This window comes from Gallus gallus, chromosome 1 (assembly GCF_016699485.2).
Source record: "Gallus gallus isolate bGalGal1 chromosome 1, bGalGal1.mat.broiler.GRCg7b, whole genome shotgun sequence".
Classification (NCBI taxonomy): domain Eukaryota; kingdom Metazoa; phylum Chordata; class Aves; order Galliformes; family Phasianidae; genus Gallus; species Gallus gallus.
The window spans coordinates 89,376,731-89,398,212 of NC_052532.1; the positions used below are offsets into that span (position 1 = coordinate 89,376,731).

The window sequence follows — 21,482 nt, forward strand, 5'->3', positions numbered from 1 at the left end:
CGCTCTTCAAGTGCATTCCCTGAATTGGATCCTGATCCCCCATATTAAAGGTACTGGGTTATTCATTTTAAAAAGTGTCCAATACTTCCTGACCTTATCTTCTGAAAGGGAAAAAAAAAAAAGTCGGTGAATTGAAGTATCTGAGAACAAATAATTTAATTTCTTGGCTTTTTTCTTCTTTTTTATTTTTTAGTAGAGAGCTTTTTTAGTTTTTTGAACATTCATTGTGACCTGAAAAAAAAAAAAAATTAAATGAATCAAACTTGTCATTATGCACCTCACTGGAGGTCTGCCAATGTCTCCATAATACAGCGTGGTTTTACAGGATTCATACATTTCTTCTGTAAACGTTCAGCCTAAGCTGAAATTTGGCAAGCTGCTTCATGATACAGTAACATTCTCTCCTGCATATAAATGTTGCTTCTCTCTCTGAAAACTAGCGGTAATGCTGGAGAAGCATTTCTTTTATGGCTTCTATAGATTTTTGTTTAGAAATAGGTAAATTCAGTCTAAGTGCTTGGAATGTCACCTTTTTACTGCATTCTTAACAAACGATTCAGCCTTTATGAGGAAAATTTGCAGCTAAACTGCGTTTGCATTTCCCATGCTTTTCCTCTCTATTCCATCTCCATAACAAGTAATGCTTTTTTTCATTGTGGGATTGGTGTGCAGTTGCTTCATAATTACAATTACAGCTACATTGCTGCTCAAAGCTGAATTCCTTATGCTGCCTCGTTAATCCATTTTTTTTGGATTTTCACCTAATTACTGTGTAAGTATTGATTAGAAAAAGCTATAGCTTAGCTTTAAATAACTGACTTCCTTAAAGTAACTTTTCACACTTCATTTATCACTTGTTTTTATTACGTCCTGTCTTATATTCCTCGGTTTTCTGTATTTTCTCATCCGCTTGTGTTTTCAGGGCAATGTGGTCCATTAGGAGAACGTAAGGTAAAGCATATCCCAAAGAATGCTTCAAAGAAGTGAATGTTTACTGCTGACTGGTGGGAGGGTGATGGGAGTTTTTGCAGCTTGGTTGCCGTTCCAGGACTGGCTGACAGCTGCCTGTTGCCTTACGATGAGCTCAAGCAGCAACACTTCCTGTTGTGGTATTTTGAGCTCAACACTTGACAGTCTGAAAAGATACGCAGTTATTTTGAGGCCTAAATGATTGCTGAGCTACTTGGGAAGGCTGGGCTGTCCCTGGTGTGATTTATGTGGCAGTGCCATGTCAGCCCAGGTCTGGATCCCACCAAGAAGGGGGACCGACTTCTCCAATAAGACCCTTCATAAATAAGTCGCAGAAATTGAGGAGGAAATGTTCTCACGCCTCCGAACAATCCCATCGAGTCACAGCGGAGGCATCCATCGATGGGGAGCATTGTTCCGTTGTGCACGTTGCCTCCTCCCTGAATAAATAGGGGATTGTCAGGCCACCTTTCTTTGTGAGTAGTGAACCTCTCTTTAATTCTTTGTTCTGTTTGTTTTTAAAGAAAATATTTTATCTTTAAATCTCTCAGATTAGGAGAAGCTTCGTGTGACTTGATTAATTAAACAATGCAACACGAGAGCCGTAAACGTTAAAAAGCCTTCTTGAAAGCAGTCTGTGGCCCAGTCCATTGGATAAATTGATTGATTACGTCTGCGGTTGCTCCTAATAATCTGTAACATTTTTTCATTAGACAGAAAGTTGTTTTCCTATTTAGTATGCAAACGTGAGATCCGGAGCATTCTGCCCATGTGTTCTGATTTCTTTTTTCCATTATGCAATCACAGAACATGTCACTTCCTTCTTATGAAAGAAAAATGTAAGAGATAAAATTTGTGTTTAGTAAGGATTTTGATCTTCAATATATTAAAGAAATTAAAGTCCAGGGTTGGCAGAAAATCATAAATCATGGTTATGTGTTTCTCTCGAACGATTTTATGGATGCTAGGGCAAAGATATTACCACGTGCGCTCTGGTTATGCAGAAATGCCACTAGAGGCTGTTTTCTTCCTTCAAAGGTGCCCTTTAAGCTAACGCAGAATTACTCTTAATAGAGCAAACATGCAATTTGCACAAAGCTAACACAACACATTTCAGGTTATCTGTCATAGAGAAAAAAAATACAGAATGAGAATTTGGTAATGAATTTCATCCTTCCTTTCTTCTCTGTTATTTTTTTCCCAGAACCCGCAGCTTTCTGAAATGCACACTTTGCTTCCATTTTCTTTCCAAATTATTTCTGCTATTTATTTTTAACTTCGGAGGTGTCCTTTGTAAAGTTTCAATATTAAAAGCCTGAGTCACAGTGGTGTGGTTTGGTATTCTTTTCTTCCTGGATGAGTTCTGTGGTGCTGAGACATTGTACGCTGCTTTTACAATCCTTATAGGGAGGGGGGAAGAAAAAAAAGGCTGAAAAATGCACTTTAAGGCATGGATGGTGAAAACAATCCAAAGTGTATGTGTGTGTGTGTGTGTGTGTCTCCACTGTCATGAGGCAGGCTTGGGAATTCACAATCTGTTGTTTACTGTATAGATTTTAATTTGTTCCTCCCCTTCTTTCACCTTTCCCTTCTTAAAAAAAAAAATAACAACACAAAAACAAACAAACAAAAAAACCCGCACGAATTCTTTACATGATAACTGCATCACTATCTTGGACAAAGTCACATAGATACTTCTAATATCCACCTTTTGTTTTCCTACAGCCTACCAGTGAAGGTGAGAGCAATGACATTAATACTTTGAGCACAGTTGCTTGTATCCTTCATTGTCTTTTCCATGATATTTTCTTACCAGCTCCTTTCCATCATCTTGCCTCATGGTCACAGCACCAGTTCCTCTCGTTAATAGTGTTCAACTTTTGGGTGGTCCTGTGTGGAGCCAGGAGCTGGGTTTGGTAATCCTTGTAGGTCCCTTCCAACTTGGGATGTTCTACAGATGTATGCTTCTATGCTTCTACTCCTTATGTCTTTTCTTTTTTTTTTTTTTTTTTTTTTTTTTTCTTTTAGCTTGGATTTTTACCTGTAGAAAATGACATCGCAGCAGCTAAGGTGCAGCTAAGATCAAGATGAGTTTCCTGAGTGAGTTACAAGAAAAATCCTAGTCCTAAAATTGTCAGCTTGGGAGTAGTTCAGAAGCAGCGCAACCCAGAAGGATGCTGGTTACTTCAAGCTTCACGGGGTGATACAAGGTGGGGAAACGTGGGCTGATATTCTGCTTGGGTTTAGGCACTGGCTGAACCCTTTGAAGAACTCTGTCTCTCCCTGGCAGGCTGTTTGGGGTATGCCTCTTGTGGCAGCATTAGTGTGTGGCTCAGAAGATTGAGAGAAGCGCATGCTGTGGCATCAGCAGAAGACTGTGCTCTAGCCTCTGATGATGTACTCTGATGCTTGTGGTCAGGAAATAGCTTCAGAATGATGGCAGATCTCTTCACAGGGGAATAAGAACAAGGTTTGGCACATAGTTGCCTCTCTCTCTTTTCTCCTTCTCCAGAGAACCACTGCTGTGCAGTGATGGGTGTTCACCCTGCTGTTCCTAGAGGGGAAGCAAGAGCAGGATGAAGTAGGGTCCTCTCTCATGGTGCTGCAGTTGGAAGGTGCAAATGTTTTATAAACACAACTGGAAGAATGAAAAACAAATATCTTCTTCTTTGGAACTAATTTTTCCACTAACTAAAGCCAGACACATATATATAATATATATAATATGCACATACACGTACGCACATATATTGCTCGGAAATCTTCCTGCACATTTTTTCTTCCACCTTCAAAATGTATTAACCTAAGGTCACGAAGATGGAGCTCCATACAGATCAAAACTAGCAGTTCTGAGAAGGTGGTAGTGTTTTACATCGGGCACTGTCCTCCAGTATATGAAAAGAACTCTAGGAAGGCAACTGAATTCTAGGAACGGTTAGATAGGGGGCTGAAACGACAGCATCAACAAGAGCTTTTATTACTGTGGAATCTGATATCTGAAGGAAATTGGAGCATTTTCCTGGATGTTTTGCTGTGGATACACATCTTTGCCTAATAAACAAAAAGTGTAATGGAGTGAGATCTGATAATGGCAAAGCGGGATAGGAGATGAGCTTCTCTGGGCCACAGGTGGCCAACTGCACAGCCAGAAAACCCTGTTCTTCTTTCTGCCCTGGGAGGTGCCTGCTGTCTGAGACTGGTAAGGACTGTCCTGAATCAATTTGAGGCAATCAACATCACTTTGTGGACACTTGAAAGTATTTCTCTGGAGCTGTTTGCCTTTGAAAGAGGGTGCTTGAAGTGTTCACTGGCTGAAGACTTGGCCTGTGAGCAAATAAGTCCAGCTTGATACAGGAGACTGGGAGATGATACCATTGTAGCCTGTGAAGACAGGCATCTCCCTGCTTCCTCTTATCTGCTGACTTAAATTTGCAAGGCCTGGAAGATGGGAACAGAAGAGTTCCTACTGAAATCCCAAGGCTAGAAGCTGTCACTGAAAGGAGCTGACTTGACCACTTTGGACTATAAATAAGAGTTTGTACTGTCATCATTAGTAGTCATCAACTGAACAACACAACCTCTGACGACCCATCAGACTGAAGATCAGCAGCTGACATCAAGACATCCCTGGATCTAGGAGTGGTGAACTGCATTGCTTTACTGTGTCTATAGTTCTGTCTGTCCTTCTTTCCCTGTTTTCTATTTTTTTCCCTTTATCTTCTTTTATTCTTTACTCTTCGTAGTAACTGTTGCCTAAAATTGTCTTACCTGTAAATCTTATTAATCGTAATTAGCCAGTTAGCCAAGTTTACATCCAAGTAGTTGTTAGTTGTTAAGAGAGCTCTCAATGAATTGATGCGTATTATTCCTCTGAGTCTTGGTTGATTCCATCACAGTAGCAACCCCTTGCTGACTCAGGGAGGCGCGATTCAGGAGGTAGAAAAAGATTCACTTCCCTCAAAACCCACTGAGTGGGATGAGACACCTGCTCAAGGGCCCAGGGCTGCCCTCTTGCCCCTCCTGAAAATCTGACCAGATAGAAAATGGAATCATAGAATTGTTTGAGTTGGAAGGGACCCTTCAATGCCATCTAGTCCAACTCCCCTGCAAAGAACAGCTACAGCTAGATCAGGTTGCTCAGAACCTCATCCAGCTTCTTGAACATCTTCAGGGACAGGGCTTCCACCAGCTCTCTCAGCAACCTGTTCTTATGCATCTCACTACTCTTATTGTTCACTTACCTTACCTACATAGGTAGGGTCAGTGTTAAATATAAGCATGAGCAAAAGGAAGCAACGGATGCAGTTGTACTTGAGGAAGACCGTACTTTAGTCCGACTGAATAATCAAACCTGAAACAGGAATGGAGAAGGAGAGCGATGCTCGTGTCCTGAGCTGCACTCCCTTGATTAAAATACCAGAACAAGGCTGGCTTCTCATGGCCTTGTCTCTTGGTGCAGTGCAAGCCTGGTGGAGCCCCTCTGGAGAGTCTGGGGCACCAGCAGTGTAACTGAGCAGTAGCGCCGTTCCCTTGGCACAGCGCTGCAGCCAGTGCCCTTGTTTCGCTGGGGCAGGAGGGTGCCTTGCTGCAAGTCTGCAGCGTGCCTGGGGCTGAGCTTGAAGTTGGAGTGCTGCAGGCTGCAGCTCAGCCTGCGCTGTCCTGCTGGCAGAGCTGACCCTAAAACACAGGAGAAGAGGGTGGTTTGTGTGGGTGTTTAACACGCTGGGCTGTGAAATGAGGGGCTCAAGTCCTGTGGGGGCTAAGACATGTGGAGTGGCTCTGGAGGGCTGGGGCGAGTCGCTGGGGAAGGAGGGTGTCCAAGCGCTGCGGGAGGGGAGCTGGGGCAGCCCGGTACCCCGGGGCGCTGGGACAGACACCGCGCGGCCTGCGAGTGGCAGAGAGGACCGGGGCAAAGTGCTTGCGCACGGACCGCTTTCAAACGCGCGTTACTTCCGCACATCACCAAGGACGCGTCTGTGAGGGACAACCGCGGGGCTCCTCTTTGCCCCCCACCCTCCCCCCCGGGGTCAGCGCAGCCGCGCGCGACCCCCTTCAGCGCGGCGGCCGCGCCGGGAGCGCGCAGACCCCGCGGGAGCGCGCTGCGGGCGGTGGGCGGGCGGGCTGGGCGGCGCTAGGGCCCGGGGCGGCGGCGGCGGCGGAGCGGGGCCGGGCGGGGGCGGCCCCTCCCGGGCGCCGCGCGAAGGCGGGCGCGGGCGGGCGGGCGCGGGGCATGGTCCCGGCGGCGCGGCGCGGAGCGGAGCGGGCGCGGAGCGGTGGCATGCGGCGCGGAGACATGCGGCTCTGCTCGCGCGCTGCTGCCCCGCCGACATGGACCGCCGCCGCCTGCCGCTGCTGCTGCTCTGCGCTGCCCTCGGCTCCGCCGGGCGTCTGAGCGCCCGCCCCGGCAACGAAGGTGAGCCGGGCCCGCGGGGTGACGGGCCCCGATTTTCCGTTTCTTTTTACGTTTTTATTTATTTATTCGCTTATTTTTTACGGTACGGTGGTCCTGGGCGGCGGCCGCCCCTCGGCCCGGGAGCGCTCGCGCCCGGCGGCAGCGCGGCCGCCGCCCGGTGTGGGGATGCGGGGGGCACCGCTCCGGCGGCCCCCGAGGAAAGTTGGGGAGCGGAGAGCGGGGCGTCTCCCCGCGGAGCTGCGGGAGGGCCGAGCAGCGCCGGGGTGCGGAACCCCCTGCCTGGCAGGTGCCGGTCCCGCCGTGGGCTGGGGCGGCTCTCTCGGCGGGTGAAGCGGTGCCGCGGCGCTGCGCCCGTCCGCCTCGCCCCGAGCGCCGCGCTGCGTGCGGGTGCCGGGCGTGCGGAGTAGCGCTTCCCAAGTTCTCGTTAATAGCCGAAAGCCGCTCAGCCCCCGTCAGACCTCCTCCGCGTTCCTCGGCGTTCTCCCGTCGGTTTCGGAGCTGGCGGTGTGTGTGCGTGCGTGAACGTGCGCGAGCGTTCGGCGGCGATGCACGGGCGTTTTGTTCTCCTTCGCTACGGTGGTTTATTTTTCAGGTGACATTTGATGAAGGCGCACGCTGGGTCACGGAGAGAAACGATGAGCGCCGGGCACTGTCGGGGAAAAGTAACCGCAATACTTTTAGGGAAAGCACGGGCTGCCCCGACCCAGTGCTAAAGGGGATGCGGGTGCTGCCCGCAGGATGCGGTCGGTGTGCCCAGGGTGCGCGCTGCCATCGCATCCGCGGATAGAGGCTGGTGGGATAGAGCCTGCGGCTCCGGAGAACTTGTGATGCCCAATGGGAGTGCGGGGCTTGCACCTGCCCGAGCTGCGGCATCCACAAGAAAACGCGTAGAAAAGCCGTGTTAAAACCAGTTTTCCCGTGCAAACGGTGCTGATGTACTTGGCGGTATACTGGCTCTTTGCAGGCAGTGAGATAAGAGGTTCAAGTGATTTTTGGAAGGGGGAAAAAAAATTGCATACAACAAATAGGGAAAGACCAAAACTTTAGGGACCCTGGGCGATCTGAAATCAGTCAGTTTGTTGCTGGGAAGAAGCGGTGGTCGCACCTGCAGAACAATGTCGTGTCTGTTTGTATGCTCTATGTAAATTTGTTCTGCATGGGCAATGCTTTCCAGGGTACCTGGAGGAAGATGCTGCTAGCGGTTGCTTACTCCTAAGTCCACTTATGTGTTACTATTTTGTCACCCATTGTCATCTTTCAGCAATGGTTTTCAGGAAGGCAAGCAAGAGCAGTGGTGGGGGCTGCCCTTGTCTCGTGGCTAAAAGCGGGTTGGGAATGCTGGGGGTCCATCAGCCAGCAGCACAGCTCTGCCTCCGCAACAGCGGCACACGGACTCAGCCCCGCGCGCTGAGCAAAGCCTGCCAAAACGGGAGCTGGGCACTCAGCTTTGCTAATGATACTTTCTGTGTCTTTGTTTAAAACCATTGGCACAGAGAACCGGGAGAAGAGGAAAAAATAAATAATAGTGCAGAAGGCATGTTAAGCATCTTGTCTGAGTCAGCCTTCAGTAGGTACTGCTTCTGCTCTCCGTGTTCAGTTTCGGGATCATATCCATCATATTTTTAGCCCGGGTTGCAAAAAGCGACATGCATGCAGTGGCGGGATGGAGACTGGCTTTGGAGGCTTACTTCTCTCGAGGGATGGATTTTGCTGTTCCTTTCAGAAAGAAGGAAAAAATAGAAGACTGACAATTTCTTTAAAAAACGGGACCAGCTTCAATGTTTGTTTGTTTTCTCTGAGGAAAGCACACTAATTACTTTATTTATAGTGTACGTGGGCTGATCATGTGAGTGGAGAAATCCAAATTGTGATTTGCTGATGCTAATTTGTTTAACAAGTCAAACATTAGCGTGGAGCTTTAAGTAACGCCAAAAGATTGCTTTCTTCTTTTAAATAATGTTTTTCTCACCACTTCTGCTGTCAGTGTTAATTCCTTCCCCTCCCAAACTCGAGTTAGAAGTTTCTGCGTTTCCGTGGGGTATTTAGAGAAGTTTTCTTTGCCCCTGAGAAAGAACCAGACCCTCTGAATGGAGGTTGTTAGCAGGCTTGTGGTGAAGGACGCACACATTTTTTTCATATGCTTTAATATGAAGCTGCTGTGGAACTTCTCGTGGATCATTGTAACAAAGGGTGAAGCTCATTTCTGGTGCGTTCTCCTTGCTCTGTGTAACTTCTGAGGGACGTGAATGTCAGGGTGGATACACTGAAAGGGTTATGCTCAGGGCTACCAGGGAGATGTCCTATGTTTATCTGACTTGAAAGAATTACTTCTGTTTTGAAAATGCAACTTCAGTTAACATTTAGAGTTAGTATTAAAGCTGACAACCATTTGAGCTAGTGCTGATACTTCAGTGGGTGGGAAAAGGGAGAAAAGGATGGAAGGGGCTGAAGGCGAGTTGTTGGCTTACTTCCTTACTTTGCATTCTGTCAGTAAGTGCAGACCCTTTCACCCCTTTTTTAAACTTATTATTTTGGATAGTTGGAATATTTGTTAACTTACTTCATCCCAGAAAAGTTCTGAGGCTTTTTTTGTTGATAAAACACATTTTCCAGCGAGTTTATTGTTGACCACCCTGCCCTGCTCGTTGCAAACGGTGTGCTCTTTCCTGACGTAGTTGCAGAGGTTCAGGGAGGCTCTCTGAAGTTCAGGCTTGTCTGCGTGCGGTGGCAAAGTGTGTGCCATTTGCTGAGGGGCAGGGAGGTGTCGGGGAGGTTTAACATCCAATCCTCAGGTTTGAAGTCACGAGCAGAACCCTCTGAGCGCATAGGAACCACATGTTCTGCTGTGCCATTCTGCTGAATATTTTTCACGTGGAGTGGAGGGTGGGGTTTTTTTTATGTGTTTTTTTTTTTCTTTTTTCCTAGAAAGAAGGAATTTGTCTGTGAATAATTCCTAGGCTTTCAAGGAATTGACTGAGCTCTATCATTTGGTAATTTAATAATTTTTCCCCAGTCTCTCCGGTAACTATATTGCCTGCCCGAGGGTACCAGCAGCCTTAATTTCGCTGTTTTATAACCCACAACAGTTAACACTTGACCCAGGTCATTAACAGGATTATCAGCAAATTTGTTTAAGCTTTTACTGACAAGCTGAATTGCTTCAATAATATTTTGACTGTGCAGACAGGAAACTTCTTGTAACCTCTCAATCTAGCATAAAATTAATTTCTTGCGAACACAGCTCCCAAACGATCGATACGGTAAATCTGCTTACAGTGCGTGGTTTCAGATAGTGTCTGTTTTGGTTAACAGCAAGAAGGTTCCAATCAGCCTCTACTTTCGGTCTGCATTGGCTTCGGAGATGTGGTTTCAGCTTTTATTCATTCACCAACAGCTCAGAGCCGCGCGTAAGTGCGCAATTAAGTTCACCATTTTATCTGTTAGCACTTAAAGTCGCTGAAGACAGCACACTGCGCCTTCGTAGCAGTGACAGCTGTTGGCACGGCTTTGAAAAACGCAACTTGTTTGCACATGGAGCAAAGTGCCTGACCAACTTCCCTGTGTAATTTGGGGAAGGGCTGGGAGCGCTGGAAACTTTGTGGTGGATCAAAAGGGAATGGCGCAGGGCAACGCTTTGCGCGGATCTCGCCTTGCTGCGTGTCAGTTATCGTTAGGGCAGGGAAAGTCCTCCTGTATGGTGACACGATCCCTGCTGGCACTCGTAGCTCGCTGCTGAGCGTTGCCCTGCAAAGGACGTCAGAAGTCAGTTTAGGAACCTTAACGTGATGCCTCTTGAATTTAAGCTCAGACTGGGGGGTTTCCAGCAAGCTGTTTTTCATACAGCTGTTATCCAGCGCTGCTGCGCTTAATCCTAAGCTGTACGATGAGAAAAATAATGATTGTGCTTTAAAATTCACATGGTGATGATTTCAAAAGCTGTGCAACAGGAGAAGGAATTTGGGCAGATCCCTCATTTCTGATAGCGGGCGCTCACAAATGGAATAATTTATTTCCTTTTCTATGACTGAAACTTGTCTTACAGCTGATGTCAGTGCAGTGCGCTAAAAAGGAAAATCGCTTCATTCTCCATGACAAACTTAAAGCAGATGTCTGAGGCACAGAGATGTTCAATTGGACACAGCAATTAATTCTTATTGCAGTTAATTTGGATACGACGTATTTGCTGCCCAACGAAGCAGTCAAATGACACATACTTGTTACAACTCTCTTTTCTGCACTTTCCTCTGTGGGAAATGAGGCTTTGGGGCCATTACCCAGACAATAGGCACACAAAGTTGCTTACAAGAGATCTTTGCAAATCAGGTGTGCGTTCTGTTTGAACTTCCAACTTTTTTCCTTACCCCGTGGGGAAACCGCAGATTAGTTTTATTTATTCGTTTATTATTTGCAGGAGTTGGGTTAATTGCTATTAGTGTACTTCCTTCTGATGCTGTTTCAGAACTTGTAAGTTTTCCTCCAGGAGCGTACGTAATGGCCCTTGTTCTTGTAATCCCCGCCTGATGAAAGTTTGGACGTACAGATGCAGGTGTTCGCTTTCCTGCTTTCAGAGCTCTGGATTTTATCACCAGTGAGGGTCACTACAGAGCTGTTACCGAATCCGGCCGTACGGTTTGCCGTTCTCTGTGCAGAGCTTGTGTTAGCTCCATAGGGTACCTGCAATTCAGGGAGGTGCCACTGCTTTGTGGCTGCTGTTGGATTTCAGTCGTTCAATTAATTAATTAAATGCTGCTAGTAAGCAGAGATAAATCATGTCCTTGTTTTTGGTTAACGTTCAAACGTATTCTCAGTGGATGTGGTTGGTATTGAAACACAGACCGGTCCTGTTGCTGCCCTAAGGTGCAAAATGAACTGGACTTCTGCAGACGTGTTAAATAAACCTGCGGAGGTGGAGCAGAGAGATCTCTTAAGCCCATCACTTTCCTAACAGATAATTTCAGCATCCCAGGAGCTGCTTTCCTGCCGTGAAATGTAGGTTGTTTTTAGGTTTTTCTTTCTTTTTTCTTTTAAACATTTTCTTTCTTACAAAAAGGAGCCTGATTTGTTGAAGCATTCTTGAAAATTGTTGAAAATCTATTTATGAGGGAGGAAAATCTTGCAGTAAGAGCTGACACGGTAAATGGAACATTTTGTGTACGAATGCATATGACTGCTGCTAAGTCCTCTGTTTTGCTAAACATTCACTTAAGTGACATAACCCTTCTTATTTCCATAAACTTTGAGCTGTAGTTTTTTAATTTTTTTTTGTATATGCATTTAAATTTTTCTAAATAAGAAACAAAACTCGACAGAGTTTAGTTCAGTTTAATTCAAAAGACAAGATGTGAACTCCCTGTGGTGTAGTTCTGGAAACAGAACGTGGCAGTAATTTGCTGGGTTAGGATCGTATTCCCCACTGGCAGTCTCATGCTGCTTAGTTTTTAGGTGCTTGATAAATCCTAGCACAAGCGCTTATTTTGCAGCGTGAAACTGATGTAAAATTGAAATTCAGTCCCTTGGACTGAAGATTCCTTTGAAATTTCTGCAGCGAATGAATGGAAGAAATGAAGATATAGGAATAGAGATAATCCTGTCTGAAAGAAATCTTAGGACAGTGACAAAAGAGTCCCAGCCCGCGTGAGTGATGGGCGGAATGAATGAACCACCGGCGCGTACAGTCCTAAATGTGCAGACACGTTATTAAAGTAGGCACACTGTAAGCAGAAACTTTAGCACCACGCTCTTTTTTTTTTTTTTTTTTTCATAAACTGTATCCCGCTGTTCCAGGCAAAATATGGAGGAAAATCCCATTAATCTGCTGGAGAAATATTGATGAAAGAATAATAGCAGACCGAAGGAGCAGTGGTCAAAACTTCCTAGCAATTAAGCGAACAATAGGGTGAATGGTAAGATTCAGTCAGGGCGATTTAGTGTCATATGCTGCAGGGATGGGGATTTCTTTTTGGCCAGCTGGTTTCTTGTGATATTTTTATATCTGTATTTGGACGGAGAAGTTCAAGTTGCATTGTTTCCGTTTCTTTGCTTTTTAATAATAACGACAAAGAAAAACAAAACAACCCAAACTTCTAAAGCACAGATTCCACACATACAATTTTGTTTTATTTTTTTTTTTTAAACTTTCAAATTTCTACCTCAGGAAGGAGGATTTTCTAGAAGATTGAGCACAAAGAGTTTAAATAATGAAACTGACAGGAAACCTTCTGATTCACGGTAGGCTTCCCACAAACTCTGTAGTGACATAGAGAGGAGCAGTGCGGTGTTCCTTGATTTAGTTGTTGAGGAGCTGGAAAGCAGGCAGAGGTTTTGCTTTGTTTACTTTTGTTTTTTTTGATTTTGAGGACAGGGCTTTTTGAAGGATCTCTTTTGGAGCGGAGGAAAAAGCTAAGGTAGAAGGAGAAGCAGACAGAAATTGAAGTGAAAGATTGAGCTGAATCAGACCAACTTCCCAACTTTCTCTCAAATTAGTGACACTGTTAGGCACCCAGCATTCGGTGCTGACAGTGGTCTGAACACTGAACAAAGCACAAATTAAGAAATTCCTTGCCTCCCTGAAAGTCTGAGCATTGTTTACATTAGTAAGCTTCACCACTATGATTTACCAGTGGTGAATTTCAACAGACTGCAGTTTAGAAAGGGTGGAGGCATTTTTACCATTCCATTTGCTCTTTTTGTGACGGTGCTTTTCTTTTTCTTTTTTTCTTTTACTTTAAGGGAAGAATGACAATTCCTGTCTATCCATTCTTACTGTTCACGACTCACAGTGACATATATTGAAACAGGTTCTGAGAGTGTTAGGGTCTTGTCTTGCAAAAACTTTTCAGCCACACACAATTTGCCTCAGAGAACAAATGTCCTAGCAGTGACCAGAAGTCAGCTTACCTGGAGAAGAGGGTTTCAGCTATGGAAAATATCATGTGGTCACCCAAATTGTCTGGAGGTAACCCAATGCAGGGAAACCTCAGTGATCTCCTTTGTTCCCACCCCACTGCCACGTAGTGCTTTTTGCGTGCCCACCATTTTTCTTCCCTCTTTTCCCTCTCAACGTCAACAATTCATGATTTAATCAACATTCATGCAGAATCAAAGGAAGAAAACTTGTTATCTTTTCCTTTCCAACTGTCTTTGAGGACGTGTCCATCCCTTCTAACCAAATAATGCCTTCCAGGAGAAGCAAGATGCTTCGGTCCTGTGGATGACCAGAGGAAAAGTGCAGAACTACGTATTTAATGGCACTGCCTTTAACACAGTTGATTGTGTTGGTCCTAAAAGCTGTATTAAATCTGGACAGATGCTGTTCAAGAAGCTGAGGTAGGAATTGTCCATGCTTTGCTTGGTTAACAGTTCTGGAGAAGAGAGCTACATGCTTAGTTTGTGCAGCTTAATGGAAACCTGAGCCCTTTGTGGGAAGGTAATGGAAGCAAAAGAATAAGCAGAAGACAGAGGTCTGAAAAAAATGGCTTATGGATAGACGGGAATAGAACAGTCATTTAAGCATTTACCTTTGTTATAAATATTTGTATTTCTCACATATGGAAATAGTGAAAAAAAACATTAGCAGGGTTTTGGTTGCAAAGGCAGCAAATGAAGTCAGGGGCAATTCCATTTTTCATATGGATAGCTCAGCACACATGTTCTGCATTAATTACCTCCATAAATTCTGTTAACCTGGCAAACAATGAAAATATCATGTTGGTGACATCACTGTATTGGAAAATAAAACTGGTTTTAGCATCTTGATTTTCTCAATGTGACACTTGAGGTTTCGTAGGCTATTGGCATTTTACTCCCCCAGTTTGCACCAGGATGTTTAGTCATTTGTTCTGTGGGTTTATTTTATCTGTGGAGTGGCTGTGTAAGGCCTCAAGCATTTCATAGCTCATGTGAACTGGCACCCTCGATTCACATAAGTAGAGAAGAAAAGATTGACAAAAACCCATCGAGGCGCACCTGAGTAGGTGGCTTTCTGAATGTCATGTTTCAGGACTTTCAGAAACTTTAAAGAAAGTCTTTATTTCTGTTTTGAACAACAAAATTATATTAGTTTGAAAGGGTTTTTTTTTTCCTTTTTTTTTTTTTTTTTCCCCCTGTGTCCTATGAGTAATTTCACAAAAACAATTTTTTCCCCCTATGATTTGGCATGCAGCCACCTGATTCGCATTGGGGGTATCACAGCTATTCTAACAAAATAAATGGTCGTTCACCAGACTTGTGCTCTGGTCCCTGTCTCAAAAAAGTCAAAGAACTACTGATTATTTGCTATGATTTCTTTTTTTCTTTGTGGTCATTCACTGTGTTTGAACTGCAGTCAAATTTGTGAGAACTTAGAAACTTTTAGTCCTTGGTGCTACCTGTGGTCAGATATGTTTGCTGTGATGCTTCTTGGTGTCTAAACTTCCAGAAATGGAACACGTCTAAATAGTTTTTGAGATTCTCACTTCATCTAAAATAAACATGGGCACTGTGTTGCAACATATATATATATATATATATACACACATAGTTTTCCTTTAAGTTGTTAGAAGCTTTCTCAAGCAGGGTTCCTGCTTTAGATCTCCATAAAATAATTTTAGTAATTAGGTTGGGCTGCCCAGACCTAGGCATATGGTGCTTCAGGGTTCGATAAGCCCAACAGGGTTGGTCTTCCATCCTGGGAAAGGGCCACTGAATTCTCAGCTGCTGAAAGGTGTGAGTAGCCTGTATTTGAACCTCACCCTTACTTTATTTATTTGTTTATTTTTCCTAAGAAAGTTGAACTTGGGGTTGGGCACTTAAATTCCTTTTTAACACAGTGACCCTCCTTTTGCATTTATATGTTTAACACCATGCTTCACTGATGTCAGATTTAACACCATAATAGTAGACTAGAATGAGATTCAGAGGATTTGGACTTCAGCGTGAGTTCAGCTGAACAGTAACTCAGATGTCTAAAGGGTTTATGCCTCTTGTAGGAGATGTTGGAAAAAGACCAGTTGGAATCGGTTTAAAAAACTGAATGCAAAGAAGTGAAAGCAACACAGTAATTTGGAACCCATTAGGTTAATCCATTTTTAATTTTGATATCCTTGTCTTAATGAAAAGAACCGGCATGTATCAGCTTACAGGAAATAGCCTAATAAAACTGAAATCTTATTAGACCCTTTTGATAAACATTGCATTCCAGCCCACCAGTCATATGTTTTTGCATACTTGGAAATTGAGCTTTACACCACTTTAACAATATCAAGAGAACTCTCGTGTTTCAAAGTAATAAAAAAAGAAGGAAAATCTATTTTGTCTGTGTTCATCCATGGGACGTTCTCCTACAAACCAGGCAGCTGCCAACATAATGCAGGCAGGTACCTTCAGAATAAAGCAGTGTACAGATTTGTCACCTCGCTCCTACTAAAATTCCCATCCTCATCTGTGCAAATTGCCTATCTTTGCTTTCTCTTCGCAGCAGCCAGAATAGCTTCTGTGAGGTGCTATGTTAGTAGGCTTGAGTGTGTCTGCACACCTGTAGACTCGATATGGGGTAAGATCAGAGCTCACCTACGCTGCGCAGCCATATAGCTATTGCCTGAGTTCACTCCATGGCAGGATGGGCAGAGGGCTTCTGGAGTTATGTGAACCCTCCCAGGATTTCCAGCAGCAAAATGCTCAGTAGTTTTCTACTCTACTTTGAAATTAGTTCCAGTTTTGTCTGCTAAGGAACAGTGTACTTCTGCCAGCTTGCTTTCTGAAATCTTTCCTGCTTTCCTTTACAGTCTGTGCTTTTATTTATAGGCATTCCTGCATTGCTCACTGCTGTGCTGCCTTCCCTCTTTTATGGCAGCCTTTTGAGAGAAACTTGCAACAAAGTTCCCCTTTTGGCTCTTTCAGCGTTCAGCTGTAGGAAAAACTGAGGCGCCTAGGGAGCGTGTGATGAAGAGAGTGAGATCTGGGAGGAAAATGACACCCTTCCTCTTGCAAGGCAGGGGGACAACTGCTGTAAAAATAGAACTTATCCAAGTTGACGTAGGAAGCTTTTATGTTTTATAGTTGCAATAATTAATAGAGTAACTCGGCACGTATTGCTAGCCTTCTGGTTTTTGTTGGTTTTTGTTTGTTTTTATTTATTTGGAAATCTGTAACAATCTTTTAATTTTGGAAATAGCCCGTAAATTATTCACATGCCATTTAAAAGAAAAGAATAGAGGCTTGGGCTACCCGGTGTCCTTCTGTGAAGACTCCTGTGTTCAGTTTTAGAGCGACTGTTTTTTAACTTAATTTTGGTTTTCCCTTGTTTGTTCGTCTCTTGCCCCCACCCTGGTGGAGTTCTTCACTCAGCAATTTAACCACAGATTGAACATGACAGTTGCCAAATTTGGAATGTTCTGCACAAAATCATATTTGATTGTACAGTATAATGGCATGGGCAAGAAAGGTTGAAAGTGCAGACCTCACAGTGTTGTGCCTCTCGCAGGGCCGTAGTCTGGCTTTGAGCTGTAGCAGGAATCTAGCTGAGAAATCTCCCGTATGGATGAGAATGGTCAGGTGAATGGACCAAGCTTTGTTGGCCCTTGAATTCGATATGTGTTACAAAGTATTTTCTACTGCCTGCTTGTTGGAGGTTTATTTTGTGTTGCTTAGTGTTACTTTGCTTCCTAGAGTGCCCCAGGCTTGCGGGGAGACAAAGCTATAAAGGCAGAGCTTAAATGTGAGCTCTTAGCACGTCTCTTACGGTTAAGGTCATTTCCTTCTGAGCATTTGCAGCAATAATTAAATCTTCACTGCAACACTTTAAGACCATAAGATCACAGGAGACTTGACTTTTTATTAATGAACAAGCAGAAAATCAGGTCCCAAATCTGCTTCTTGGAAGCAGGCTTCATTGGTGAACATGATTCCATGAGAAGAGTACCGAGTTCATTGGTGTTGTTGCTTCGTGGATTTTATTTATTTTTTGGCTCCTTCCCAAGGATTTTTGGAGTATCATTCAGCAGATCTTATATTAGCATGACCCTGGTTGGTAATCATGGTGAGCGCATCAAGGTGTGATGTCGGCATAACCAGAGCCCAGACTGTCCGTAGGTGTTGCCTCTAGTCTCAGAATAAACCAGAGCTATGAAGCGGATCTGCTGTAGCCCTTTGTGTTTCTCTTACCCCACTAGTGGGGGAAGGAAAGACTGATAGAACTCAGACCTGTGCTCGTAGGTGCACCGAAATCCAGGTGCCACCTTTGTCAGAACGAGGCCTCCCTTCTAAAACTGTATCTGTGTTTGCCCTGACTCCGCTCTGTCCCACCCCAAAACCAAGATCTGGCTGACTTCCTGCCGCACAGTATTTTCTTTGCTGCTCAGAATTCCACGGCACATTTCAATTATGGGCATTCACCGTTTTTTCTTTTGGGTTGGATAGGAATGGTAGATTTTCCCATTTGTTAGCATGTTTTTAAATAACTAGCACATTTCTAAATTGACAGTTTGAGGCCAAACAAGAAGAGACAAAATAGAGTTTTTTTTTGGTTTTTGTCTGTTTTTCTTTTTTAAACTTCCAATTGGAAATGTTAATTAGTTGAAAAAAAATCCACACATATTTTACATCATCGGCCACTATTCTGCATTTTCCTTTTATGGAATGTGATTTGGAAATACATAAATACATTGCAGTGGGGTAGTGGGGTAGATTATTGCTTAGCTGTTGCAGACTGCCTTTTAGCAGGCTTTCCTCCCTACTTCTCAGGTAGTCGGGGTTATCTCAGGATGGTTCTACCTGACACAGCATCTATTTGTTCATTTTTTTTACTGAGGATTGAATTTATACTATGCTCATATCATTGTAGCATCCAGTATTCCATGTGTTTCTGGAAGAGCTGTTGCCCTCCAACTGCATTCAGGTATCTTGTTAGTTTTATGGTTCTTTTTCTTTTGCTGACATGGCTCCTGATAAAGCCTGCTGTTAGTGAGCCGGGAGTCAGGCCCTGTGCCATCACTCTCAGACTGGAAGCAATTCCTGATAGTGTGAGCAGGCCTGCACGTCAGATTCCACTCCAGCCCTCATTCATCTTCTTCACGATGCCACAAAGAAGGGAGTGAGTGAATTCTGCATCTCACATCCAAGTGTCTGCTCCAGCTGCAGGAAGGAAGGCAGTCATCTTGGCACAAATGCACGTTAAGGGAAGTAAAAATGCTCTCTGGTGAAGCTGTGAGCTCTGAGGGCCAGAAGAGTCAGGGAGGAGAGGGTGAGCACGTGTTCTCAATAGACGTTTTGCCGGTATGCTTTTGCTTGGCAGTAACAGCTGCAGTGTGTGCTATGGGGAACTGGGCTGCAGGGCAGCACCCAGTACTGACCTTTTTTTTTTTAAGGGCCTTTTCTTAAGCCCTACAATTCATGCCATGCTAGAGGTACACATCTTGCAGAGGAGAGTGCTGAGGGAGAGGGAGGCCAGAACTCTCTTCTCTCTAGTTGTGTCTTTTCAAGATGTGGCTACTACCGATTATACCACGTGTAAATATCAGTTTTCATTTAACTGTAACTGTGTGTGGAAAAGTCTGTTAGGATCATGCTGGTAAATACCTGCTGATGTTGATCTGATTTAGCATCTCTCTGAGTTACACTTTGTGAATTGGTCAGGTCAGCTTTGTGAATCAAATACTGCCTTTTGTTACAGAGTTGAAACACATTGAAATGAGCAATCATTACAGGAATCAGTTGCTTTTGTAAAATTTTACTTTTTTTCCACCTTTTTTCTACTTCTGTAGTTCTTCCGTCTCAGTGCAGGGAAATGTTATTTTATTTTCTCCTTCAGTTTCTAGAATGATAGGCAATGTTAAGGACGCATAATGACGAAAGGTAATGCTTTACCATTCCCTGTTGTTTTAATTTGGACTGTGACCATTGCAGCCTGTAAGACCTGTACTAATTGCTATCAAAGTGTTCAACTCTCTCCTGAACTCACAGGAAAACAGTGTCACAGAAACTTCTTTTTGGTGGGGGAAGGAGGGAGGGGACATTTTTTTTTCAGGTAACTACTTGAAAAATAAATGTATTTTGCATTCTAGATACTATTAAACATTGTGTACTTCTGATGGAAGATACATTTTTTTTCAGATTTTTAAATAAAAAAAATTATCGTATTTATTAATTCTGGTTGGATTCTAAAGAATTTGAGCACTCAGGGAGCCTGCTGTGTGTTTCTGCTTTGCATGTGATACCATTATGAGACCAATGATAAAGATACCAGGCAGTGACAGATATCTAGAGGGTCAGTATAATGATGTCTTCTCTCACTGAATCTTTTTCTTTCCTTTTATTACTTGACATGTCACAAAGTAAATAAATAAATGAATCCCCCAGCAATCGGAAAATAGCAGCCTTTTTAATCACTGAAGACCATGTGGCTAGATAGATGTTTGTGCATAACATAGTTTTATTCTGCTATATACTAAATAATTACTTGACATGGCAAGCTTTGTTCCTTCTTATACAAATAAAAATGGTGGAGGAAATTGAAGACTCCAGTATGAAAGTAGGTAAGTATGTTTAGCACAGAAGTACTCATTTACAAAATTAGCACGTCTGGAGCATAGCTCTGCTTTGATTTTTGTCACACTAGGGAATATTCATACCACTCTTTTTAGGTATCTACTTGGTTTCTTTGACTCACATCTGATCCACAAGCCTATTGTGGTCAGTATGAAAACCTCTGTCTCAAATATTTCAACAATGTAGTGAAGTATATATGAACATCTATTGGAGAAGAGAAGGCTCTGGGGAGACCTCATTGTGGCCTTCCAATATTTGACGGAGCATAAAAACAGGAGGGAGAACAACTGTTTACAAGGGTGGAGAGTAATAGAACAAGGGGGAATGGTTTTAAACTGAGACAAGGGAGGTTTAGGTTAGATATTAGGAAGAAGTTTTTCACACAGAAGGTGGTGATGCACTGGAACAGGTTGCCCAAGGAGGTTGTGGATGCCCTATCCCTGGAGGCATTCAAGGCCAGGCTGGATGCGGCTCTGGGCAGCCTGGTCTGGTGGTTGGTGACCCTGCACGTAGCAGGAGGGTTGAAACTACATGATCTTTATGGTCCTTTTCAACGCAGGCCATTCTATGATTCTATGAACATGTACATATAGTTTGCACAGTGGTGCCAGTTGGAATAAGATGAGGAAAGTGGAATGAAGGAGTGACCCTGAGAAATGGTTCTTGCTCTCAAAGCTCAGATCCCAGGTACAGGGTCAGGATGGAGGACTGAGGAAGATCTCTTACTGATTCATTTGCTTTGCTATGAAACAGGACTAGTTAAAATTCTTCCCCTTAATTATGATTAGAAAAAGCTTGAGCTTTGTTTTCTGGTTTACAAACTTTCTTAACTGAAAGTGTGCTGGCACGGGTGTTTGTCATAGGTCTATTCCCCTTGCTCTATAAGCTGTTAGAGGGATGGTAGGGCGTGATGAAAGATATCTGCTCTCTGACCCCGTAGCTGGGGCATCCAGCTGTAGTGGGGCCCATGCTGGAGTTTAGCTACCTACTGGCATTAGACCAACACAGTCCTTTCGCTTGCATGCTGAATACTGAATGGCGCCCATGTCCTTATTCTGCCTGGGAGTACTTCACGCAGGAGTACTTGGCAACATGCTGAACCTTCTCAGAGAGCAGCAGGGAGCTGACATTGCAGGGGCACAGGGAGACGTGGGCAGTGATGCTGAGTGCTGATCTGCACCTTGAGGGCATGCTCTCTCTGCTAGGCTGCTTGGCAAGTATGGAGAGGAAAACTACCACTAGGTTGTGGTTTGATTCCCTGTGTAGTTTTCCAGATGAGACTGATGAATTTGGACTGAATTCATAAATTCCAGAGTGGCTGCAATCATGTTTTCAAGAAGCTCATTCTTAACGAATAAATATATTACTTAAGTTTACTCCTGAGTGATTTGCCTGAGCAACTTAGTGCCAAGTAATTTACCTCAGAAGTCATACTTCCTTCACCACCATGTATTTCAGATGCACAGCGTCTTGTCCCAGGAGATCCATAATCTGTGGGAATTTGTAGTCACAAAAGCAAGAACTACACTTTTTCCTTTTGAATTCTTATTAGTATTTCCTTTTTAGAGATGCAAACCCT

General features: G+C 44.0%; 1 protein-coding gene across 3 annotated transcripts in view; it reads left to right on the top strand.

The window, feature by feature from the left end:
* The first annotated feature begins 6,225 nt into the window (after positions 1-6,225).
* The window catches only part of EPHA3 (EPH receptor A3), a 221,216-nt gene continuing 205,959 nt past the window's right edge, over positions 6,226-21,482 (top strand). For 2 of the 3 annotated variants that reach the window (NM_205430.3, XM_015295857.4), the window contains exon 1: positions 6,226-6,382. In NM_205430.3, coding sequence (NP_990761.2) covers positions 6,298-6,382 — 85 coding nt within the window. In that variant the 5' untranslated portion in view covers positions 6,226-6,297. Of the gene's footprint in view, positions 6,383-17,991; positions 18,600-21,482 lie in introns of those variants that run through there. The other variant, XM_040669158.2, reaches the window with a different exon arrangement.